General features: G+C 41.3%; 1 protein-coding gene across 1 annotated transcript in view; it reads right to left on the bottom strand.

Annotated features, from left to right (window-relative positions):
• Window positions 1–4871: 4871 nt before the first annotated feature.
• wdr11 (WD repeat domain 11) overlaps window positions 4872–26476 on the bottom strand; it is a 38560-nt gene continuing 16955 nt past the window's right edge. The window contains exons 10-29 of the mRNA XM_088351231.1: window positions 25426–25602; window positions 24514–24598; window positions 24280–24386; window positions 24094–24169; window positions 22996–23104; window positions 22580–22701; window positions 22351–22498; window positions 21293–21399; window positions 21055–21169; window positions 20672–20843; window positions 20501–20609; window positions 19477–19539; window positions 19334–19399; window positions 17240–17429; window positions 17064–17159; window positions 15026–15191; window positions 14844–14941; window positions 12622–12767; window positions 12456–12537; window positions 4872–9967 (exon numbers count right to left, since the gene is read on the bottom strand). Coding sequence (XP_088207357.1) covers window positions 9812–9967; window positions 12456–12537; window positions 12622–12767; window positions 14844–14941; window positions 15026–15191; window positions 17064–17159; window positions 17240–17429; window positions 19334–19399; window positions 19477–19539; window positions 20501–20609; window positions 20672–20843; window positions 21055–21169; window positions 21293–21399; window positions 22351–22498; window positions 22580–22701; window positions 22996–23104; window positions 24094–24169; window positions 24280–24386; window positions 24514–24598; window positions 25426–25602 — 2390 coding nt within the window. The 3' untranslated portion in view covers window positions 4872–9811. The remainder of the gene's footprint in view (window positions 9968–12455; window positions 12538–12621; window positions 12768–14843; window positions 14942–15025; window positions 15192–17063; window positions 17160–17239; window positions 17430–19333; window positions 19400–19476; window positions 19540–20500; window positions 20610–20671; window positions 20844–21054; window positions 21170–21292; window positions 21400–22350; window positions 22499–22579; window positions 22702–22995; window positions 23105–24093; window positions 24170–24279; window positions 24387–24513; window positions 24599–25425; window positions 25603–26476) is intronic.

Genomic DNA, 26476 nt, shown 5'->3' on the forward strand with positions numbered 1-26476 from the left:
CTTTGGGACACAAATCATGTGAAAAAGGAAAGAAAACAGACAAAAACACAATAAAATGAGATGTGGTCCCTCTCAAACGCGTCGATTGAATGCATTATTTTGTCGAGGAAATGACCCGCCACTCACTAGAACGGGTCTGCGACCCACTTTTGGGTCCTGAACCACCGGTTGAGAAACACCGGGCCAGGGGACGGTAATCCACAAATTCGATCGCGCCAATAACCGTACAACTTGAAGAGAACGAGCAGCACTAGAAAAGGCTCTGTTTCAAGAAAATCTCCACATCGTTGAGAAAGGTCAGTAAATGGCCTTTTGTTTGCCACTTTCAGCCTAGAGCTAAGATTTTAAGCGACCTGAGCATTAAATGTCAATCATTATGTTCGGGTTGGGCCGATTCTCAAAAAATCTTTGTTCTTCTTCCGTTGCCAGGCTTTACGTTGGCATCTTCGAGATGTAACTTTCCATAAAAATCGGATTCTAGACCCTCGAGTGAGTCCCTGCATCCCGGGGGTCTATTCTCCAAGTTTCCCTTTTGAAAATATTCGAAGGAGGATAAAAGAAAACACGGCAGGAAATGCCTGACACGAATGCAAATAACGTTGATGTTTTCCTCTCTCCTATATTTCTTTTCCGCCTGGCTTCGCTCGTGGAATATCAAATATTTATCCGTCTTTTCTCACCGGTGTGGCTTTCCAAAGCACGCCATCTCGACAAGTTTATTTCTAACAAAACATTTTGAAGGGAGGATGTAGGGAGGGGGAATTATTACAAAAACACATTCGTCTTTGTATGTCAGCGCAGGCTTGACACGATGGGGATTTTCAAATGGCACAAAGCCTTAGGGTTTAAAACATATATACAACGTCTATAGACATCTATGGCAGCCTAGCTAAAATCAGTCTTTGTCGTCTATGGCGGCTTAGCTAAAATTAATCTTTGGCGAGTATTGCCATCTATGGCACCCTAACTAAAATAAATATTTGACATCGATGGCCGTCTTTGGCAGCCTAGCCAAAATGGATAGTTGATGTCTGTCGCTGTCTATGGCAGCCTAGCTAAAATGAGTCTGTCGTCTATGGCGACTTAGCTAAAATGAATCTTTGGTGAGTATTGTCATCTATGGCACCCTAACTAAAATAAATATTTGACATCGATAGCCGTCTTTGGCAGCCTAGCCAAAATGGATAGTTGATATCCGTCGCTGTCTATGGCAGCCTAGCTAAAATGAGTCTTTGTCGTCTATGGCGACTTAGCTAAAATTAATCTTTGGTGAGTATTGCCATCTATGGCACCTTAACTAAAATAAATATTTGACATCGATAGCCGTCTTTGGCAGCCTAGCCAAAATGGATAGTTGATGTCTGTCGCTGTCTATGGCAGCCTAGCTAAAATGAGTCTGTCGTCTATGGCGACTTAGCTAAAATGAATCTTTGGTGAGTATTGTCATCTATGGCACCTTAACTAAAATAAATACTTCACATCTATAGTAGTCTTTGGCAGCCTAGCCAAAATGGATACTTGATATCTGTCGCTGTCTATGGCAGCCAAGCTAAAATTGCTCTTTTTCGTCCATGGCAGCAGAGCTAAAATGGATCTTTGTCGTCTATGTCGGCCCAGTTCAAATGGATATTCAATGTCTTTAGCCGTCCACGACAGCCAAGCTAAAATGGATCTTTGTCATCCATGGCAGCCTAGCTCAAATAGATCTTTGTTATCTATGACTGCCTAGCTAAAATCAGTCTTTGTCGTCTATGGCGGCTTAGCTAAAATGAATCTTTGGCGAGTATAGTCATCTATGACACCCTAACTAAAATAAATATTTGACATCGATAGCCGTCTTTGGCAGCCTAGCCAAAATGGATAGTTGATGTCTGTCGCTGTCTATGGCAGCTTAGCTAAAATGAGTCTGTCGTCTATGGCGACTTAGCTAAAATGAATCTTTGGTGAGTATTGTCATCTATGGCACCCTAACTAAAATAAATATTTGACATCTATAGCCGTCTTTGGCAGCCTAGCCAAAATGGATAGTTGATGTCTGTCGCTGTCTATGGCAGCCAAGCTAAAATTGCTCTTTTTCGTCCATGGCAGCAGAGCTAAAATGGATGTTTGTCGTCTATGTTGGCCTAGTTCAAATGGATATTCAATGTCTTTAGCCGTCCACGACAGCCAAGCTAAAATGGATCTTTGTAGTCCATGGCAGGCTAGCTCAAATAGATCTTTGTTATCTATGACTTCCTAGCTAAAATGAATATTCAATGTCTGTAGCCATCAATGGTAGTCATCCTAAAATGGTTCTTCAACATCTGTAGCTGTCTATGGCAGCCAAGCTAAAAATGTATTTTGGTTGTCAATGACAGCTTAGCTAAAATTATTCTTTGTTGTCTATGGCAGACTAGCTAAAATGCATCTTTGACATTGTCGTTGGCAGCCTCACAAAAATTGATATTCAATGTCTGTAGCCGTCAATGGCAGCTTTGCTAAAATTTATCTTTATCTGCTATGGCGGCCTAGCTAAAATGAATCTTTGATGCGTGTTGCCATCTATGGCAGACATGCTAAAATAGATATTTGTTGTCTATGGCAGCCTAACTAAAATGCATCTTTGACATTGTCGTTGGCAGCCTCACAAAAATGGATATTCAATGTCTGTAGCCGTCTATGGCAGCCTAGCTAAAATGTATATTCGTCGTATATGGCAGCCAGGCAAAAAAATGGATCTTCAAAATATGTAATAGTCTATAGCAGCCTAGCTAAAATGGATCTTCAACATATATAATGATCTATAGTAGTCTATCTAAAATGTATATTTGTCGTATATGGCAGCCAAGCTAAAATGGATCTTCAACATATATTATAGTCTATAGTAGTCTAGCTAAAATGTATATTTGTCGTATATGGCAGCCAAGCTAAAATGAATCTTCAACATATATAATAGTCTAAAGTAGTCTAGCTAAAATGTATATTCGTCGCATATGGCAGCCAAGCTAAAATGGATCATCAACATATATGTATAATAGTCTATAGTAGTCTAGCTAAAATGTATATTCGTCGTATATGGCAGCCAAGCTAAAATGGATCTTCAACATATATAATAGTCTATAGTAGTCTAGCTAAAATGTATATTTGTCGTATACGGCAGCCAAGCTAAAATGGATCTTCAACATATATAATAGTCTATAGTAGTCTAGCTAAAATGTATATTTGTCGTATTTGGCAGCCAAGATAAAATAGGTCTTCAACATATATAATAGTCTATAGTAGTCTAGCTAAAATGTATATTCGTCGTATATGGCAGCCGAGCTAAAATGGATCTTCAACATATATAATAGTCTATGGTATCCAAGCTAAAATGTATATTCGTGGTATATGGCAGCCAGGCAAAAATGGATCTTCAAAATATGTAATAGTCTATGGCTAGTCTAGCTAAAATGTATATTTGTCGTATATGGCAGCCAAGCTAAAATGAATCTTCAACATATATAATAGTCTATAGTAGTCTAGCTATAATGTATATTTGTCGTATATGGCAGCCAAGCTAAAATGGATCTTCAACATATATAATAGTCTATAGTAGTCTAGCTAAAATGTATATTTGTCGTATATGGCAGCCGAGCTAAAATGGATCTTCAACATATATAATAGTCTATTGTAGTCTAGCTAAAATGTATATTCGTCGTATATGGCAGCCAAGCTAAAATTGGTCTTCAACATACATAATAGTCTATAGTAGTCTAGCTAAAATGTATATTCGTCGTATATGGCAGCCAAGCTAGAATGGATCTTCAACATATATAATAGTCTATAGTAGTCTAGCTAAAACGTATATTCGTCGTATATGGCAGCCAAGCTAGAATGGATCTTTGTCGTATATGATGGCCTAGCCAAAATGGATCTTGATGTGTGAGGCCATCTATGGCAGCCTAACTAAAATGGGTATTTGTTGTTTGTCAGCTTCGTTAAAATGATCTACAGTAAAATAAAAATTCGACGTCTATAACCGGCAGCCTAGCTAAACTTGATGTTTGAAGTGGAAAATGTAAAACATTTAAAGTCACAGAACAGTGAAAATAGGTTGATTAAGCATCTGAGAGCTGTTCAAAAATAATGAATTGGTTTAATTTGTTAGTTAATTTAATTATTACTATAATGATGATTGCTGGGATGGGCTCCAGCCCCCCGCGACCCTACTGAGGATAAGCGGTACGGCTAATGAGATGATTACATTATAACTTCCGTTTTCTCTTCCTTTGTTTTTGGTGAATGTAGCTTCTTCATTTTTTTCATTTTTACTTGTTTTTGTTTCGAGAAATTGTTTGACAACAATCAGGAAGTACTTATGATGCATATTTACAATAATAGTGTTAGTTTTTTTTAATTTGACTGTATTTTTTTAATTTTTATGGACATTTGAATACTTGAAGTCTCGCTCAAGCTGAATGAACACGAATCCTACTTATTTCCGGTATTCGAATGACTCAAAATGGTCTTTTTTTAAAATGTGATATTTTTAAAACAAATATTATTCAAACGTTTTTACACATTTCCTGAAGAAAAAAACTCTTCCGAAAAAATGTATTTTCGATTTCTTATTTCATTTTTAGACTACAGGAAGTTAAACGAACGTTTACGCTAGAAGACAATATTTTTTTTTCGACCACACTCCATTATCCCCTAAAACACTTTTAAGCTATTCTCCCCACAATTTAAACTTCCAGTATTTAACTTTACTCACCGAATAAATTGTTTTTCTCATTTATTGATAAAAAAAAAGTTAATTTGTTTCTCTTTGATTAATGGTCGCAACGGGGCGATAAATAGCTCAAGCGCGCCGCTTAGCGGTCACGCTTACAAGTACAACAACGAAGACGAAATGCAGCACGGGTAATATTCATTTTAATCGAATTCACGTCCTTTGTCTCTTAAAAGTTGTTTGATGTCACCATCCACAACAATAAACCACAAAAAAATCTCGTTTACTTCATAAAAACATCTCATGTATTATTTAAGAACAAAAGTTGTGATTGTACTCTTCTTCCACGTGACAAAATACATCGACGGTAATTGGACCAATTTAAGACTTGAAGCCATTTACATAGGCAACGACACACTTTGGAGATTTTTTTCCTAGACATTTGTTTGTGGGTTGTATTTCACACCATGACACGAGGGGAAATAACAAAAAACTTTTTTAAATGACAAAACTACAATTTTACAACAACTATCCATCTGCACCGCTTCTCCTCAGTAGGGTCCCGGGGGTGCCGGAGCTCATCCCAGCTATCTTCGGGCAGTGGGCAAGGGGACACCGATCGGACAAGTCACTCGTTTATTCCAACCTAGGGACAATTTGACATGATGTTTTTGGAACGTGGAAGGAAACCTACACTGGCACAGGGAGAACATGCAAACTCCACAAGGGGAGGCTGGACTTGAACCCTGAACCTCTGCACCACGGGGCTGCGGACTAACCACCCGGTCGACTTGCCGGGAGAGAGAGAGAGAGAGAGAGAGAGAAGGAGAGAGAAAGAGAGAGAAAAAAAGAGCGAAAGAGAAAGAAAAAAGAAAAAGAGAGAGAGAAATAGAGAAAGAAAGAAAGAGAGAGAAAGAAAGAGAACGAAATAAAGAAAGAGAGAAAAAGAGAAAGAAAGAGAAAAAAATAGAAAGAAAGAAAAAGAAAGAAATAGAAAGAAAGAAAGAGAAAGAAAGAAAAAAAGAAAGAGGAAGAAAGAAAGAAATAAGGAGGAAGAAAGAAAGAAAGACAGAGAAAGAAAGAGAGAGAAAGAAAGAGAGAAAGAAAGAAAGAAAGAGAGAGAAAGATATGTCTAGATAGATAGATCGATCGATACTTTATTCATCCCCAGCAGTATCCTTTGTGTTGAAAACAAAATAATAAAATAAAGATATAGAATACAAAAGTACCCAAAATAACTTTTTGCTATAGAGTATTTCAATAGTGCTACGGAAAATACACACTCTAAAAAAAATAAGGTAATAAGCAAATGTGGGGGTGGGGTTCAATATGGGCTTCTACTTCCCCCAGGTGGGGTTAAAGAGCCTCATGGCATGAGGAAGAAAAGATCTCCTCAGTCTGTCCGTGGAACAAGACTGTCACAGCAGTCTGTCGCTGAAGCTAACTTGTTTTCATGACCTTAAAATTAAACTAACATTTTTTTCCCATTTTTTGGGGAGGAATAGGAAAAACTGATCATTGAACTAAAGGTTCCCATTTTTTTGAAACAAATTAAAAGGGTTCATCCCAAAAAATGTGCGGCACAGTTCTGAGGTCAAGGGATCGAATCTTCCTGTGCGGAGGGAGTTTGCATGTTCTCCCTGTGGCTGTATGGGTTTCCTCCGGGCACTCTGGTTTCCTCCCACATTCTAAAAACAGGCATGCCTGGTTGATTGGCCGGTCCAAATTGTCCCTAGGTGTGAATGAGCGAGGGAGTTGTCTGAGATCGAACCTCCTGTGTGGAGTTTGCATGTTCTCCCTGTGGCTGTATGGGTTTCCTCCGGGCACTCTGGCTTTCTCCCACATTCTAAAAACAGGCATGTCTGGTTGATTGGCCGGTCAAAATTGTCCCTAGGTGTGAATGAGCGAGGGAGTTGTCTGAGATCGAAGCTCCTGTGTGGAGTTTGCATGTTCTCCCTGTGGCTGTATGGGTTTCCTCCGGGCACTCAGGTTTCCTCCCACATTCTAAAAACATGCATGTCAGGTTGATTGGCTGGTCCAAATTGTCCCTAGGTTTGAATGAGCGAGGGAGTTGTCCGAGATCGGACCTCCTGTGTGGAGTTTGCATGTTCTCCCCGTGCTTACGTGGGTTTCCTCCGGGCACTCTTGTTTCCTCCCCCATTCTAAAAACATGTGTGCCAGGTTGATTGGCTGGTCCAAATTGTCCCTAGGTGTGAATTAGCGAGCGAATTGTCCGTGTGTGTCCCCTGCCCACTGCCCGAAGATAGCTGGGATGGGCTCCGACACCCCCGAGACCCTACTGTGGATAAGCGGTGCAGGTTACGGATGGATGGATGAATGTTTCATTTCGGATGATGAAGGTCCTTTTAATAGACAAGACCAATCTTTAAATAAAAGGATACAAAGAAGGTTTTTCCTTTTCATTGGTTACTCAAACGTCTGCTCTACTAAAGAATGTTTCAAAAATATTTCTTAAAGTGACAGCGTGTCATAATTCACCACTAAAGGTCGATATAGCTTAGAATAGAGCCGAAGCAAGCGGATTTAGGGAAGATGCATTATGGAAGCCTGAAGAAGACCGCTCAGAAAAAATTAAGAAGCATGCTTCGATTTTCATAATTTCAGCCCGCTGAAAACACCCGAAGCAGCTGAAAAGAGCTAATGGTTGGAGTTGGTCGGAGCTGCTGGAAGTGGCTAACTTTAGCGCCTACCGAGAGTAGCTACTTAAGAGGCTGGTAAAAGATTGCATGCTTCATTTACAGGGAGCAGCTAACAATAGCGGCGAGCCTTTGCCAGCACCCGAGTGGCTAACGTGAGTGGCTAGAGAAAGAAACCGTGGAAGGAAAAAAAAAAATAGAAAATGCCTGAATCATGAGACACGGTGAGGTACGCTTCCGTGATAAGTTGTGAAAGGCGAGTGACGCTAAAGAACAAAGCAGGAGCAGTTGACAATAACGGCGAGTCGCACTTTGAGTGGCTAGAGAAGAAAACAGTGGAGAAAGAAGTTGAAGATGCCCTAAAAATGAAAAGTGAAGACCGTCTCAGGAATTTGAACCTGAAGCCATTTTTATTCTATATTTAACAATGAGCAGTAAATATTTTCTTCTTTTTTTTTTGGGAGTAAACCTTTGATTTTTCAACTTCTATTTTTGACATTTTCAGCATATATTTTTACATTTTATAAACTAGTCTTTTTAACATGAATCCAGTTCATTTTATTTCTTAGTGAATCTATATATATATATATATATATATCTTTATAAATGAACAAGCCTTTTATTTTTCAATTTCAAACCTCTTTTTTGTAATGGTGCAGTCCTTTGAGACTATTTGTGATTTGGGGCTTTACAAATAAACATGACTTAATATAATTACACATTTCTAAAGCTAGAATCATGTTTATGAGTTTGTGTGTGTGTGTTTTTGCTTACTATTTGAATCAATAGTCTTATTTAAATCAGGGATGTCCAAAGTTTGGCCCCGGGGCCCATGATCAAATTTCTACTGGCCCGCGGTCAGTGTCCTAATATTAAGATGTGACCTGTTTTAATTGTTGATTGCAGTATGAATTAAATATGCACAATTTCACCAGACGTTAGCAGTAGCCCTTTGGCCACCTTGCTCTTGGATTTCAGTGAGAATTCAGTAAGAAAAAAAGGAAAGTTGACTGTGAGGGCCGCCGCTTCCAGGACAAGTGGAAATTGGAGTATTTTTTCACCCCAGTCCGAAACAACTACATCTGCACAATTTTCCAATAGACTGTGGCTCTTTTCAGAAAGACGAAACATGCCGACTACAAAAGCTAAGCGGGAATAAACGCTGTGAAAAGGTAAAGCGACTGGAAGCTGTTTTCACGGCAAAGCAGCATTTTTTCACGAGACTCATTTGAAAATGCTACAAAGGCGAGCTATGAGGCTGCGACTTCAACCTTTTTTTTTAAGGAGCAGGCTGAATAGTTGGCCCTCACACATTTTCAGCTAACCAAATCTGGCCCCCTTTCTGAAATATTTGGACACCCCTGATTTAAACGGAGGTAGTATTATTACACCTCTAGGGGGCGCTACACAATACAAACTGGGGACTACAGGGCAAACGAAAAGTGCAAGAATTTGGAATTGGGTGACGGGAAAGCGTACAAAATAAACATAGCGACATCTAGCATAGCCACAACAAACAAACAAAATACATTTACCTTCAATGTATTCAAAAACCAGGGTTGGGTAGGGTTACTTTAACAGGATTACTTTCAATGACTTTTGGATTACTCCAATAGCAAATATGCTCATAAAAGACAAAAGAAGGGCAGCACGGCGGCGCAGTTCTAAGGTCTCGGGAACCTCCTGCGTGGGTTCAAATCCCGCTCCAGACTTCCTGTGCGGAGTTTGTATGTTCTCCCCGTGCTTGCGTGGGTTTCCTCCCACATTCCAAAGACATGCATTTCAGGTGGATTGGCCGGTCCAAATTGTCCCTAGGTGTGAATGAGCGAGTGAATAGTTGTCTGTCCCTGTGTGCCCTGCGATTGGCTGGCAAGCAGTCCAGGGTGTCCCCTGCCCACTGCCCGATGATTGCTGGGATGGGCTCCAGCACCCCCGCGATCCTACTGAGGATAAGCGGTGCAGCTGATGATGATGATGATGATGACAAAAGAAACTAAATAGGAATCAAATGATGACTCACAACACGTGGTAAGCTTTCTCTGCTGGCTTTGATCTCTTTGATCTCCGGCAAAACGAACATAAAATGCCACAGAAACAAAATGAAAATAAATCCACAGCTTTTTGCCGTTCCATGTATTCCGTTACTCCCCAAGCAACAACAAAATTGAGTCATTTCATTCATAATTAGTTTCTTTTGTCTTTTATTAGCATATTTGGTATTGGAGTAATCCAAAAGTAATTGAAAGTAATCCAGTTAAAGTAACCCTACCCAACTCTGTCAAAGACACACGAACGCACCGTCATATAAAAAAAAACAATTCAATCGACAACAACGTCAACATGCGATCACAGCCGTCACCATGACAACAAAAACACCACAACAACAGTCTCTCAAGTCCCTGCAAACGAGCGCCAGTCAACTCAAAGTTTCTCCCGTTTATCTAGCGCCCCCTTCAGTTCGTCTTCACGCGTCTGCCTGGCCGCCCTCCCCCTTGAACAGGTCCTCCATCAGAGCATGTCCTGCGGCACCGGCTCGTGACGCCCACAGGGCGGCGCCCTCGCGCAGGCCGAGCGAGCGCAGAAGACGGGCGTAGTCGGCAAAGGCCGTCTCTACCAGTGGATGTGGGCGGGGTTAAGGGAAACCGGATCCAGGAGAAATCGTGCAGTTACACTCCGGGCCACAGGGGGCAGTCACGAGTTGAAAGATTGCAACAGATACTGTTCGGTGACATGTACAGTGGAACCTCGGTTTTCGAACGCCTCTCGGTTCGAACAAATCAAAGTCCTTCGCTGTTCGGTCAAAAAATCTGAGTTCGAACGCCGGTAATGCGTGAGTGCGTACACTAGGGTGCGATGCTGAGCGGCGTACGGGTGTTTTAGCCCCTTATTATGCCTTCGAAGAAAGTCAGTGCAAGCAGCAAAGTTGCTACAGGTGAAAAAAGAAAAGTAGTGCGTACAACTATTGCATTTAAGAAAGAAATAATAGCAAAATATGAAGAAGGTGTGCGAGTGTCTGATCTTGCCTGCGCCTTCTGCTGACCACCACAAAGGTAAGAAATCCTATTCATAATTCTTTTCTTTATCCTTTTTTTTTTATTTTTACACTTTAATGTTAGCGTAATCTTTCGTACAGAAGATTAGGATAACGCGGACGTACGATTAGCCTGGGTTAGCTTTAGGTTTCTGTTAAACATTCAAGGTAAACATTCAGGGTGTTGGAACGGATTAAAACGATTTACATTATTTCTAAAGGGAAGAATGATTTCGGTGATCAAACAAATCGGTTTTCGAACAGGGTTCTGGAACGGATTATGGTCGAGAACCGAGGTTCCACTGTACAGCGTGATTTGAACGAGGCTGGCCATGATGAATAAATCGATTCGAAGAATTTGCTGTTTTAAAAATGAAGAATTTTCATGTTCTGTACCCTTTGCATTTTCAAGTTTTGTGTTTTGGTGCTTTCAGTGGAAATTTGCAAATATGACTCCTGTTAGCATTCCATCTACATTTGTGCTGCGTTGTCTTCCTTTCATGTTCTGTCTTTTTTCTATGTTTTTGTTCAGTTTAATATTTTATGTTCCCTCATGTCCTGTCTTGTTTTTATGTTTTGTTATGTTAGTTAATGCACCGAGACATTCCGCATGGTCTTTCTTTCATGTATTCTTCGGTTGGCGGTCAGTTAGCATTCCAACATATAGGGCGTCTTTACGTTCATGTTTTTATTCAGTTACAGTTTGGTTCCCAACGTATTCTATGCTTTTAATTTCATGTTTTGTTCAGTTAGTTAGTGTTTCAACACATTCTATAGTGTCCTTCCTTTTTGTTCAGTTAGTGTTTTCTTCCTTTCATTTTTTCTCCATATTCTGCTCTGTCCGTCCTGTGTTTTTGTTTAGTTGAACAATTCTTGTTCCCGCGTATCCTGTGATGTCTTTCTTTTATGTTTATTTCAGTTAGAGTAAGCCACAACACATTCTTCATTGTCTCTTTCATGCTTTTTGTTCGGTTGAGAAATAGCATGCCGGCAAATGAGGCATTTTCCTTTCATGTTTTTGTTGAGGAACAGTAAGTCTCCCTACATTTCGTCTTTCGAGTTTTTGTTTAGTCGAGACGAAACAGAATACATTGGGAGACTTTCTTCTGTTTTTGTTCAGTTACAGTTAGGTTCCCAACATATTCTATGCTTTTAATTTCAGGTTTTTGTTCAGTTAGTGTTTCAACACATTCTACATTGTCCTTCATTTTTTGTTCAGTTAGTGTTTCTTTCCTTTCATGTTTTATTTAGCTTCTGCGCTGTCCGTCCTATTTTTGTTCAGTTGAATCGTTCTTGTTTCCACGTAACCTGTGATGTCTTCCTTTTATGTTTATTTCAGTTAGAGTAAGATAATGTCCCAACACATTATTCATTGTCCCTTTCAGGTTTTATGAAATAGTTAGCGTTGCAACATATGAGGCATTTTCCTTACTGTTCCTCAACAAAAACATGAAAGTCTCCTACATTTTGCGTGTCGTCTTTCGAGTTTTTGTTTCGTCGAGACAAAACAGAATACATCTGGAGGCCTTCTTCCATGTTTTGTTCAGTTAGAGTTCCAACATATACAGCATTGTCATCCTTTCATGTTTTTGTTTAGTTATAATTAGTGTCTGCACTGACTTTTATGTTATTGTCCAGCTCGAGTTTTTTTCTCGACATATTCTGCATCGTCTTCCTTTCATGTTATTGTTCGTTCAATGTCCCAAAATACACCGTCTTTCCTTTATTTCTTGTTTGTGTTCTGTTAGAGCATGTTGGACATTCTGTGCTTGTTCTATCCACGTGCGAGTATATTCCTTGCGTCTACTCTCTTTTATGTTTTGTTCAGTTAGAAACATTATGTATCAAACTACATGCTGCGTACTCTTCCTTTCATGTTTGTTTCTTTAGATCTAGTTGTCATTCAGCATTAGAGTAGCTTTGATGCCTTTTGAAACCTGAAGATCCTAATAAACTTCATTGTTCTTTTTCTTAACATGATGTGATGCCCAAATCAAGTGAAGGTATTTATGAGTTGAATTTGAATCACCCAAACCTGGTGTTGATGGCTTAACTCTTGTTACTAACCAGCAAGGATATTGGACGAGTCGTTGGCCTCCATCACCCCATATTTCAGGCAGGCTTCGATGAAGAGCGCAGCCAGGTCAAAGTGCCTCATGCTGACAGCGCCCCCAAGTGGACGGAGGACCAGATAGATGTTAACTCGTGTGACCATCGAGGAAATGAATTTAGAAGAAAAATACCTGTGAAGCATCTCTCCCACTTTGTGAAAGCAGCCCAGGGAAAGCAGCACCAGGATGGCTTTGGATTTCTGGTTGACCTGCGGAGAACACAGATGCTCCGCCCATCTCTTCAACACGTCCGAACTCTCTGCTGGGCTGAGGCGCACCTGACCCATGACATGAAACAAAACGTGCAGAATCTCATATTTAACAAAGACCTTATGAGACAAATTCAATTTGTAAGAAAATAAAAAAAGGAGCATCTGAAAACAACTAGTGGCTGTTCTTGCATGTGTTGGCCACTTGGGGCAGTTGTGTGCCAACAAAAGAAAGTCACTTGTCTCATCTCATCTCATTAGCTGCACCGCTTATCCTCAGTAGGGTCACGGGGGTGCTGGAGCCCATCCCAGCCATCATCGGGCAGTGGGCAGGGGACACCCTGAACTGGTTGCCAGCCAATTGCAGGGCACACGGGGACAGACAACTCACTCGCTCATTCGCACCTAGGGACAATTTGGACCGGCCAATTCACCTGAAATGCATGTTTTTGGAATGTGGGAGGAAACCGGAGTGCCCGGAGGAAACCTACGCAAGCACGGGGAGAGCATACAAACTCCGCACAGGAAGTCTGGAGCTGGATTTGAACCCACGCAGGAGGTTCCCAAGATATGAACTGTGCCGCACATGCGCTAACCACTGCGCCGCCGTGCAGCCCATACTTGTGTTCTGTTATTTTTTGCAGGAATTGTAAATAGCTTGTTGCTTTGAGTACTGCTTTTATTGCTTTTCGCATAAATTTCTCTGAGAATATTAGTCACTCGGAGGAATAACATTTTTGAAGTAGATGCTAATTACCTGCTAGCATTTGTGTTTGAGCATTTTTGTCAAGCTAGCTGTGATCATGTCATCAACTCATTCATGCTATTGACAGCTCTGACGTCAAGGATCCTTAACTTGTTAACTGCCAATGAAGACTAAAGACGTTAATGAACCTCATCTCATATAATGCTGCTGGGTCGTACACTGCCGTCGAGGGATATATACAGTGTTCATTTGACCTGTGAAAAGTGATGGGTCCCGGGGACTCGCATGCTCAAAAATCTATGGGTCCCAACAGAGATCTATGGGTTGCCCAAATTTTGTGTGCTCCATGCCCTTACAAACTGTCGTATTTTCCCTTACAAAATACAAAAAAAATCTTTTTTTATGTAGTTTAACATGTTATATTGTACATGTGTTTCCTTATATCATATATATTGTTAATTAATATTTTGTTCTGAGATAATGAGTTGCTCGACATGAATGAGGTTTATTATAAAGAAAGTTCAAAAATGAAGTCGCTTGGACGTTCACTGTAGAAAGAAAATACATGCGAATATAATTAAGTAGGATAATACATTTTCTTATTCAAAGTATGAATTCATTTTCTGCATTCAATTATTTTTGGTAATATACTGATTAAAAGGGATCACCACAAACCTGTCTTTTTTCATTTTCTCCTTTTATACTTCCTTTTTTTCTTAACTTCTTTATACAACATCATCATTCGTAATATAATGCATCAAAGCAAGTGAGCCGTTCCAGAGCCGGCTCTCTTTAATGAGTTGAGCCGAAAAAGCCGGTTCTCTAAAAAGAAACGGACTTTCACTACACAACTCGAACTGGAGATCGGCGTGCAGACGAGAACTCGAACCGCGAGACCAAAACAACAATGGCGGATCTGCCTCACGAAAAGTTTGGAGTGCGGTAAATCTTTGTTAAAAATTGATCATGACAATTTCGTGTCAAAAAAGTTGCGTCCCGGGGACGCACGTTGATTTGATTCGATGGGTCCCCAGCAAAAATAATGCATCTAGGACGCAGGAAAACAAGAACACTGTATATACGTTGACGATTAATTTTACTTGCGCGGGCATCGAATAAGCTATAGAGTTTAAAGGAGGCAGTGAATGTGCCGTTAAGATGCTGTAGCATCCAGTAGCTTTTTTCCTTTTTTTTCCTCTTGCTTGCAGGAGGCCTGCAGGTTTTTAGCTAGTGATTCCCATTTCAATTCCAGGTTAGCACTTAACCTAACGTAGCATGATCCAGGATCTTTTTTTATTTTAAGTCAGGTTGTCATTTTTGCCTGCCTCCATCTAGCATCCATCACAAGCTCCCAATCATGATTCCTGAGACACCACAAGCTTTAATTATAATTTCTCCAGGCTTCATTTTTCCTACCGTCACCTTCGGGCGAAATTTACCTTGGCAAGCCAGGCGGCTCGGTTCCACTTGCCATAGGTCTGCAGGTAGCGACAGGCGTCGGCCGCCTTGTCAATCAAACACAGCAGCTGCACGCCCTCTGGTGGCCCACATCCTCATCGTCGTCATCATCATCATAATAATAATAATAGATGGCAGATGTGAAAAGAACAAATGACTTTACCTGCTAACTTGCCGTTAGCGATCATGTTGGTGGCCACCAGCTTGATGGTGGACTGGGAGGGGCCCGAGGAGGTGATGGTGGTCACTAGACAAGCCTTGAGGGAATCACAGTAGTAGCTGGGATTGTCGGCGCTGGTCTCTAGCAGCAATTGGACGGCGCGGTCCGTCTGAAAGCGAATAAAAGTGGGGACAAGACAGCAGATTAAAATCAAAACTGATTTAAAAACTTCCACTAGTAAAGATTGTCATGTCCTTAGAAGATTTCCTTAGTTGAACTGCCTCCTTTTTTTTTCAATAATTATTTTGATCGTTGACTGGTTTTTGCTTCTCCCATTAGCATCACTCCAAGTCTGGGCACCTTTAGCTAATACATACATTACAAAAATACAGTATTGTACAATAACTTGAAAAGTCTTTACCAAGCAGACGAGATTCTGAACCGAATTAAGAGAAAGACATGGTGGGAGGGAGTTTAGCTATTCGCATTTGGGCATATTCGATGAGGGTCCCCTCTTTGTATGTCTTGATAATCGCAAACTTTATTTCCCAAGGTGTTTATCTTCTCTTTCTAGCATCACTACAAGTCTTGGGACCCATCGCTAAGCAAATTCAAGTTTGTTACACGAGATTTCGGAACTGAATAAAGAGAGGTTATGCAAACAGATAGCATACTAACATCTTGTATGACGTCGAGCAGCAGCAGAAAAGCATTTTTGAGAGGCAACTCGTCAAATGTGTGAACACCGTTAGGTTTGAATTGTATACCGTAAATTCCGGACTGTAAACCGCTACTTTTTTCCCAGATGTTCAGCCCTGCGGCTTATCCAGTGAAGCGGCCAATTTATGTCATTTTTTCTAGCGGCCTCTTATGATTTAGACCGGTGGAACACGTGCGTCGAGGACTTCAACTTCTTAGTTTATGCAAAAACTGTCTATATGACCAAGGTTCTTTCAGGTGGCGAGAAGACGCCTCTTATAGCGACAGTTATTGAGAGGAAGATGAGGACGGTATACCGTGAATTTAACAATTACGGTATGCTTATTTAACAAATATGTTTAATGCGTTGCGAGCGTATTTATAGTAGCGTGTTGGTACCTTTCAAAGGCACGGTTTGGGATGAAAGTTATATTATTATTATTAAAGCTTTGAAAACTCTCTCGGTGTACCGTCTTTCTTTGTAAATATGTGTAACCATGTATAATATATATTTGCAACTGTATATTTTTGTAATGTATTTATTTGAGACACATGCTGATTTTCACGGGCGAATAAGAAAGAAGGGGCGGAGCAAATGCGGGCTGATGGGAACTGGGGACGTGTTTGTGAACGCGGGAGACCATAGTGGATATATATTTTTCCCACCCTTACCTTTGGAAATATACACTTTTTTTTCCGTGGATTACTTTCAACGGGTACCCCGATTCTGCAGGTCTGCATCAAATGATAACTAGCTTGCTCTGTTCACTCCAAGTATCGGCCCGGAATTGCAGTACCTCCAGAAACGGTGCAATTACACTCATAGATTCTTGGCGCTTTGGCTAGGACCTTGACTTAGTTCCCTGGCTAGGAGCAAGTATCTTGGCCTATTGGTTTTGAAATGTATCATGAATCGACTGATAACAGATAATGGATAATTGCTTAAAAGTGTAGAATAATAAACCTATGCAAAATCCCCTTGTCAATAAAATGGTTCAATCAAAATAAACCCATTATTTAATGTGGAGGCATGCGGCTAATATACCGGTGCGGCTTGTGTATGTACAAAATCGGTTTTCCTCCCGAAATGCGGTGGGTGCGGCTTATAATCAGGTGCGCCTTATAGTCCGGAATTTACGGTATGTTTTGGGCACGCAAAATAATTTGTTGTTGATGTTGTATAGTAGGGAAAATGTCGTGAAAACATCTTTCTCCACACCATAAAGTGTAAACGTCATAAGGTGAAGATGCCGTCTCCCAGGGATCTACTGTATTTTGTGTAACCTTTCGAAATGGTTTTGAAGTCCTCAAAATACGGATTGGTGGAAGGGTGGCGACTTACCTGACCCAAAAGGAGAAGCTGGTCAGCACATTTCTTGGTGTGCTCGTAACTGGAACGCTTGGCTTCTTGCAGGTGAACGCGATCCAATTGGAATTTCTGCAGAGAAACCAAAGTCAGAAGGACGAATCCAGAGGAATCTGTGGCCTCGCCCCTTTCAAAAGAGCTTCTTCGCCAACCTGGAAGTAGAAGCTCTCACACAGCATGTCGTGACAGATGTCCAGGTGATGCTGAGAAGCCTGTTGAACCGATTGGCTTTGACGCCGCCCTTCCGTCGCCGCCACGCCGAGCTGACGGGATTGGGCGAACGACTGCAGGTAATGCGAGGCCACCGTCCAAAAGTGAAGGTCCGACTCGTCTCCGAACAGCCTGTGGGTTGCCACGACAATTCAGGTTTTTTGTCGTTGCGGCTTCACCTAGGCCACTATAGACATTGAAGATCCATTCCACCTAAGCTGCCATAGACGACTATTGATGACAAGGAACCATTTTCGCAAGACTATCATAGACGTCTGGCTATATACGTCAAAGATCAATTTCTCCAAGGTTATCATACACTGCCGTATTTAGGTCAGTAAAATTCCTTCTTGTGCCTTGAAAGAATTCATTTGAAAAGGAAATACAGTGGGACCTCAGTTATTGTGGTTAATGGGGACCAAAAACATTTTATTATTATTATTTTTTAGACACGGTTAATGGGGACCCAAACCACCCGCGAAATGTGAAAATCTGCGAAGTAGCGACACCCCTTCAAAAATGCTTAATTTAAAAAAAATTTTTTTTTTAAATTATTTTATTCTATTATTATTATTTTTTAGACCTGCGAAGCTCTGAACCTGCGAACGTGGAACCACGAAGTTGAGACGCCCCTTCAAAAAATGCTTTTTATTTATTATTATTATTTTTTAATTATTTTATTATTATTATTTTTTAGGCCCGCGAAGCTCTGAACCCGCGAACGTCGAAGCGCGAAGTAGCGAGGTCCCACTGTATGCTGTAATTGTGAAGAAAAAAAAACGAATCGAGGGCTTTTTCTAAGGAGAAACAGCTCAGAATATCAAATTCTTTTCATACAATATTTTTTGCACTGTGCAAAAATGTTATGATGTTTATTGATCTTTTTACAGTCATACAAACAAATATCAACTATCAACACAGTTAGAGCCTGTGAAAATGTTCTATCTATCCATCTACCCTGGTCATATCCCTCAAGATGGGTGACCGACAGCATGACAAAAACATACAAAGACAAGGAAAATTAAAAAAAGGGAAAAGGTAGCAAAAAAACAAACATAACATTTTTTTAGACCATGGCCAACCCAAATGCCCAAACAACCAAACAAGTTAAGCACCTCGGCACCCAAGTCGGTCATGCTTTCGTCCCTCCAGATGAAATGGGACACAAGAAAGCGGCCATGACACAACACTGTTCAACAGCAGGGCCCGACAGCTTTCACTGGTTTACCCCTGTCGCATCATACAGGTGTCCTGCCCATCCCTTGGAACGCGTCCAAACATCCAACTATCCTTTTACAACACCTTTCCACTCATTTCTATCACCAACAATAGCTCTAGCTTCCACTACATTTAGACCTCTTTCCTGCAGTGCACTCATAACACCATCCATCCACGTCAATCGCGGCATTCCTTTTGGTCTCCTACCATTTACTTCTGCTCTGTAGATCCTCTTCAACATTCGCTCCTCATCCATGCTCTCCATGTGTCCAAACCAACCGAGTACTCTCTTATCCACACGTTTGCTCAGTTCCACTACTACTCCAGTTCTGTCCCTCACAATTTCTCAATCTATCCAATCTTGTCACTCCTAACATACTCCTCAAACACTTCATCTCAAAAACATTTAAAAAAATATTATAGGGTCTGCGAAAATGTAAATAATAAAAAACCTGATAATAGCATTTGAAAAGCACATAGTGTAGAGAGATGCTTGATTTCAGGTGGAATATAAAAACGTTTGAAAGTGAAATACAATTTCCATACAGAAATTTGGAATAAACACCTGGTACAATAATGGAGAGGTTTAGTTTTGTTTTTGTTTTTTACAATGTTCCACATGTGCAGCTTTTTTTTATTTAGGCACAGCACACAAAAAAATCCAAAATCAACCACTAATTCACAAAGTATTTTCACAGAAAACATCCTACAACACAACAATAAAAAAGAAATAATGTGGGACGGTGTTTACTAGCTATCTAACCAATTAAATGAATAAAAACATGAATAAAAAAATCCAATTAGTGTTTAAGACTCACCGTGAAACCAGAAGGCAGCGCTGCAGCAGGCTGAGCTCAGGATCCTGCAGCACCATCTTCATGTCACTGGGGAGGAAAATGTGGGTGCTATGGTCAACATCATGCACAGATGATCCTCAAAACTGTGCAAATTGGAAACTTACTTTGACAGAGAATTGAGCTGCTCCTGGATAAGACCTTTGATCTCGTCTTTCTCGTTGTAGTCCCTGGAAATGCGAAAAACACAAACAGTATTAGAAATAACTAACTATTATGAATATCTGTTATTTGGGTGTCCAGATCAGATATTGGTATTAGATATAAGTCCATCCATCCATCAATTATCTGCACCGCTTATCCTCAGTAGGGCCGCGTGGGTGCTGGAGCCCATCCCAGCTATGGGGAGGGGACACCCTGAACTGGTTGCCAGCCAGTCCCAGGGCACCCAGGGACAGACAATTTGCTCGCTCATTCACACCTAGGGACAATTTGGACCGGCCAATTAACCTGAGATGGATGTTTTTGGAATGTGGGAGGAGACCTACACAAGCACGGGGAGAACATGCAAACTCCACACAAGAGGTTCCATCTCATGACCTCAGAACTGTGCTGCACACGCGCTAACCAAATCTGATTCTGGCCAGCAAATTAGGTCATCTTAGATGTTCATATTAAGATCAGTTTACAGTCCCAGACTTAAAACAGGGGGTCACAACCCTTTTAGAAGCTGAGAGCAACTATTTTTTTGTTGCTGATTAGAGCAAAGTGCTACCAGTTTGATATGTATTTCTAAAACCTCACGTTATCATGCTATTACTATGTTGTAACTATGTTATTACCAGGTGTTAATCATTATTATAAATTGTATAACAATTTTAAAAACAATTTTGTAAGAATGCATCCTGTACTTAAAAACACTTTCGTGGGAACACATTTCCACGATTTCTCATGCCAATTAGAAATCAAAATTCCAAGAAAAGACACAATATTTGTGAGCTATTTTCAGCGCCATTCAGGTCCTCCCAAGAGGTTCTTTGTGCTTCATAGGCACCACGTTGGTGATATCAGTTTATGTAAAATTAGACTATAATTTGTTTTGGCACCCCATCAAGACCAATGCATCAATTTTGTCATTTGGTTGTCTTCTGATCATATTCTATCACATGTCAACTGATGAAGCTTACTTACACTTGCGTAATGTCCATGGTGAAGGTACCAGACCAGGGCTGCAGAAGAAGGAAATTCTTGAGTGTGAGAGCCGCCCGAGGGAGCAGCAGGTACGGGCACCACACCGAATCTGGTTTAAAGAGCAGATGAGGGTCACAGGAATTCTCTCTTGATTTTCTGCGAGGGGTTCACCGGTGAGATCTTGCTCGTCCATGCGGTAGCTGGCCGACTTCATGGCCATCTCCAGCACTCGGACGCAGCCGTCGTCCGAAGCGAGCACCACTTTGTCCGACGTGCACCAGTCGATATCCAAGACGCGGTAGTTGACGTTGCGGCCCATGCGCGTGCTGCTCACCATCTGGACCTATAAGAGAATTAAGAGATTGTGCAATTTATTTATTTCATGTACCAATTTTGCTTCCAATGCATTGGATATTATAATTTCCATATGTAAATCCTGCAGTGCCCTTATCCAAAGCAGATGGTTGACTGGGTCTATTTTAACTATACCTCTAAAAATAACAACCCCTTTGCAGCGCCATAAGATTTTTGGGTCCCTATCACACCAGTTGTACCTCTTTAGTGTCCCAAACTTCTGCTCCGTCAGTGTACATAACCAAAAGTTTCTGGTTGCCTTTCCCCGGTGCAAAGCGAATTTTCTTCACCCAGCCACGATGTGTCGGTATTCCCCTAAAAAAAAAAACGTGGCACCAAACATATTTTTCTCAATTCGTGCAATCAAATAAAAACTTTATAATTTGAGTGCACAGCCCATCCCAGAAAACTAAAAAGAGAATTTGAAAAAAACATTACCTGGACAAACGTGCTTTAAGGTCCCAGAAGTTGAGATTTCCATCCACATCGCCGAGCACTAAGGTGTCGCCTTTCCATGCAATGCAGGCGATGCTTCCCATACTGCCCTGTAAAATATTGCATCACAAGGAAATATATACCCGTAATACATACAAATATTCAATTCCACATTCCAATCCTGCTCCAAAATATATATTCTTATAATTGAAAGGAAAGAAATGATCTGCATTTATATAGCGCTTTTCAAGTCAATGAAGACTTCCCAAAGCGCTTTACAATGTGCTTCACATTTCCCAATAGCGGCCGTGCAGCCATGTAAAGCGCTAACCTGCTTATTGGGGGCATTAGAGTTCAGTGTCTTACCCAAGGACACTTCGACATGTAAAACGAAGGAGCCGGGATTCGAACTGTGATCTCTTGATACCAAGACGAGCTACCTCCTACCTCCTGAGCTACTGCCGCCCCAATAATTGGAATCATCTTTTGGAACTTTTAGTGCCAAAAGCACTTGATTTTAGTCAATTGAATACTTATCCTGTTATCGCACTAAAACTAAATATTCAAAAATTAATCATTTTCAATGAACTGATTTAAAATTAAATTCCCAAAAAACATCACTAGCAAAAATATGACTATAATAGTGGATCCATTTTGCAAATTACGTCAGGATCTGGCACACCAAGTGGTCGCCAACTTGGAGGGAGTGGCTAGAGAGAGCCCACATGTGCTTAATTTGTCCAGCTCTTTATATTGACTGCACCCGACAATATAGGTTGTCGGGTCTTCATCACGGCAGGTTTCTGTCTCGTTTCCGGACACTTTTTTTTGGATACCACGAGTTTGTTTCTGTAATTTGTTACTTTGTTCCCGGGTTTTCTCATTAAACAATCCTTATAGAGCACGCCTGCTTTCCCGCGTTTAGGGTCCACCCACAAAACATAACAAATTCACAAGTCTGTCATAGCTGTTCAAATGGATCTTTATGAAATCCACGTCAGAAAATATATCCATGAAACGACTGCGGTAGAACTCTTTTGAGTTAAGATGTGTGGACTTACATCAGGAGGGATCCTGGCCCCGTCTTTGACAGTGTTGCCCTCCACCGTGATATGGTAAACCTGCCCGTCGGTGTCAGTAAAGACAAAATGCTCCCTGGCGGATATGGCCTGGCTGCTCTCTGACTTGCTCTCAGCATCCTGCAGCAAGCTGATGAAGCCGGTCGAGAAAGTTCAGATGGGCCTTCGTGCAACACACAAAAAAAGATCTCGAGAATCTCAAAGCGCTGACCTGATAACCGACGACTCGACCGTATTTTGCTCGGGGTCAGATACGGTCTGACGAGCGATTGCCTCCCTGGCTGCCATCTGCTTCTTCTTCAGACTCTTCAAGTTGTGCGAAGGGGACCACTCCTTTACAAATAAAAATCAATTTAATGGTATTTATTCTCATTGATTACAACCTGATGTACCGTTTGTTTACAACGAGATTAGACGGCAAAATCTTCCAGACTGGGCAGAAAGCTGCCCATGATTTACTGGGCTGTGTTGATGACTCTAAGGCTCTTCTGTTTGCTGCTGTGCCCAGCATACCACACAGTGATGGTTTATATATAATCAAGAGAACTTGGATTGCGATTACGGAAAATGCCTCAACTTAAATAATGCAGAAGATGAACACTTTGGAGTGTTACTTTAATTTCGTACCAGTGCTGTTACAGTAGGGAAGTTCTTCGCCATCTCTCGGAGAAGCGTCCCCGTTCTGATGTCCCACAACTCCAACGGTTTGTCTCGGAACACAACCACAAGGTACTGCCTGAAGCCCGCACAAGAAACATCAATTAAAATCACATCAAACGTGGCTTTTGAGCAGCTTTAAGTGTTTACATTGCAGTATGTGTCAAGATTAGGCACGCCAGTCTCCCAAGGGATGCAAACCGGGAGGAGTGGCTGAACTATGCACAAGTGCGTCCAAATCTCACCACATGAGACTCTCATCATCCCTAACCTTTACACTGGCTGCTCCGGCAGTTGGATTACTGTCATTTTTGTGGTTACAGCAGGTTTGTATTCAATTCCTGTTTTCTTGGGACATTTTGTTGCTTTGTTATTGTATTTATTAAACATGTTTTTTGGGGTACACTGGAACTAATTTCCGGCTTCCCTGCGTATGGGTCCACATCTCGATTATTAGAGTATCTGATGAATCTAAGAGCAGCATAGTGAACTACAAAATGTACCAAGCAAATCATCTACAATCAATTGCTCCAAGCTCACTTAGGTTTTGGAAAAAAACGTGCAAATATTTTCATAAAATTAGATGTGAAAATGGAAATTGGTCCCAGGTTTTTACGAGCTGCATTGTCTTATGTGTTTCCGTAGTGCAGTGGATAGCACATTCGCCTAGCATGCGAACGTTCCTCGGTTTGAGACCGGGTGGAACAATTTGTTGGCCTGGAGACACACCACAAGGAAATGTGTCCCCTACGACCCTGGAGGTTAATGGATACAAGCATAAGAACATTCAGACCCCTTGAATTCTAGGAAAGGATGCTCAAATATTTTCTGATAACTACATATGAAAAACGTGCCTTTTTCTCCTAGGTTTTATGGACTGTTTTTGCAACATGCCTTAAAAGAGATTTAAAGAATATACAAACACAAGGAAGAAGAGTGCCTCGAAATTCCAGAATTTGTAACAATTTAAAGGTGACAGCGAATGTAGAAATCATTAAAATGGCAAAATTTATCTCTGGTAAGCACAATCAATTAATTTAGAAGGTCATTTAAAAGCTGGCAACTCACTTGAGATGTGAAACTTTAATCATCTCAATGGGGGGCTCATCATTTCCTCGCTCGCCCCTGAATGCAAAACATCGTCCTGGAATAAAAAATTACATGCAAGGACAAACCAAGTGAAAACGTTAGCTCATTGGTGCCAAAAAACAGGGCCAAACCTTGCTCAAACCCTTTCCTTCTAGTGTTTCTTACCGGTTCGCATGTCGACATGCTGCAGCTCGTTCCGGACCAGCCCCATGTTGTTAGGGGACGACGTGGCAAAGGACAAAAAGCTGCTGAGACTCACCCACTCGATCCCTCTGAAAACACAAAGAGCAAAGAACTGATGCAAAGGGAAAGTACCACTGAAATCTCCCAGTGCCGCGGTCTGACAAGTGCAACCTTCACTCAATCAGTGTCCTCTCCATGCCCATACGCACATCTTACCTGACTTCGCAAGAATGAACACTGAGCTCTTTGTGCAGAAGACCACTGGTGAGGTTGTAGACCAGTACTGACCCATTACTGGTCCCTGGCAAGTGAAAATAGTTCAGTATTAATGTAATTATCCATACATACATCCATTATCTGCACCGCTTATCCTCAGTAGGGACGCGGGGGTGCTGCAGCCGATCCCAGCTATCTTCGGGTAGTGGGCAGATGACACCCTGAACTGGTTGCCACACAGTCACAGGGCACACAGAGACAGACAACCATTCACTCGCATTAACACCTAGGGACAATTTGGACCAGCCATCCATCCATTATCTGCACCGCTTATCTTTAGTAGGGTCACGGGGTGCTGGAGCCCATCCCAGCTATCTTCGGGCAGTGGGCAGGGGACACCCTTAACTGGTTGCCAGCCAGTCACAGAGCACACGGAAACAGACAACTCATTCTCTCATTCACACCTAGGGACAATTTGGACCGGCCAATGAACCTGACATGCATGTTTTTGGAATGTGGGAGGAAACCGGAGTGCCCGGAGGAAACCCACAGGGAGAACATGCAAACTCCACAAAGGAGGTTCGATCTCATGACCTCAGAACTGTGCCGCACAGGCGCTAACCACTGCCCCACCATGCTGCAAATGTAATTATTATTATTATATTTGAAAGAACCTCGGGAATATGAGGAAAAAAAGATATTGTGACACACAAAAGGACACTAGGTCCAAAACAACAACAAAATTGCATTAGCAGTACTTTAGCTGCTGCCCCTATCTTTATATTATCACCATTTTCGTTTTGCAGGACAGATTCAAAAAAACTTAGATATGTCGCCTGCAGGTTGTAGTTTTCCTAGTGGACAATAGAGTAGGAAATGAAATGAAGCTTGTTGGCATGCAATGGGACTTACCAACAGCCAGCATGGGCTGGTAGTGGTTAATGTTTTTGGTGGTCAGCGGCGGACACATGCGGATGGCGAAAGGCGGCAGGGGCAAACCCGACAGCAGCCCGGTCAACAGGAACTTCAGCTGGACTTCTTGCCCGTTGGAGGATGGGAGAGGGCTCTCGCCAGCTATTAAACTTTGACCTGGACAGAAAAATAGACAGCCTAGATTTGAATTTCAAGTATTGGTCAGAATCCTAGTCGTAAGCTAACGTAGGCCAATGTTTGGCACTGCAAAAAACAAAAATTAAAAAAAATCTGAATAGAAGCAAAAATAGAAAATGATGACAAAGGAAAATGCAAGACAGAGGGATTAGGAGAGTGAGAGTGAGGAAAACGAAAGGGCAAAGGAAATAGCATAAGGCGAAAAAAGGGGAGAAAAGGACAGAAAGGAAGGGACAGAAAAGAAGAAAAAAAAGGAAGAACAATGAGGAGGAGAAGATGATTGAGAGGGAAAAGCCGAGGGGCAGGGATAGGGATGAGCAAGTTACGAAGGATAAGGAGGAGAAAGAGAAGAAGAAGAAGGACTAAGAGGAAGGTATTGTGCTTTTAGCTGGAAGACACAATTATTAAGGAAGAGGGGTAGGACCAAATAAGCATATGCGTCTTCCGATTCCTTTTTGGACACGTTTCGTTCACATTGTTTTGTTTTCCAAACTTGTTGTTTTATTTTTGTTTTAACATGCTTGAAATACTTTCATTCATTCGAGGTGGGAGAGAGGGAGGAAGAGATAAGGGAGAAGGAGAAAATAACAAGAAAGCACAAGGACAAAGATTATAAGAAGGAATAGGGGGAGAAAAAATATAAGGAAAATAATAAGGTGAGAAGGTGGAGAAGTTGAAGGAAGATAAAAAAGAAGTGAATTACAAGGAGGAAATTAAGTAGAACAGGAAAAAGAGAAAAGAAAAAGAGGGTGATCAAGAGGGAGGAAGCGGGGGAGACGGTAAGGGAGGAGAGATGAAGGTAAAGGAGAAAAAGAAGAAGCAGTAGAACTAAAAATTTAGCAGGCCGATCAAT

This window comes from Urocampus carinirostris, chromosome 13 (assembly GCF_059441175.1).
Source record: "Urocampus carinirostris isolate Australia breed hairy pipefish chromosome 13, RoL_Ucar_1.0, whole genome shotgun sequence".
NCBI classification, from domain to species: Eukaryota; Metazoa; Chordata; class Actinopteri; order Syngnathiformes; family Syngnathidae; genus Urocampus; species Urocampus carinirostris.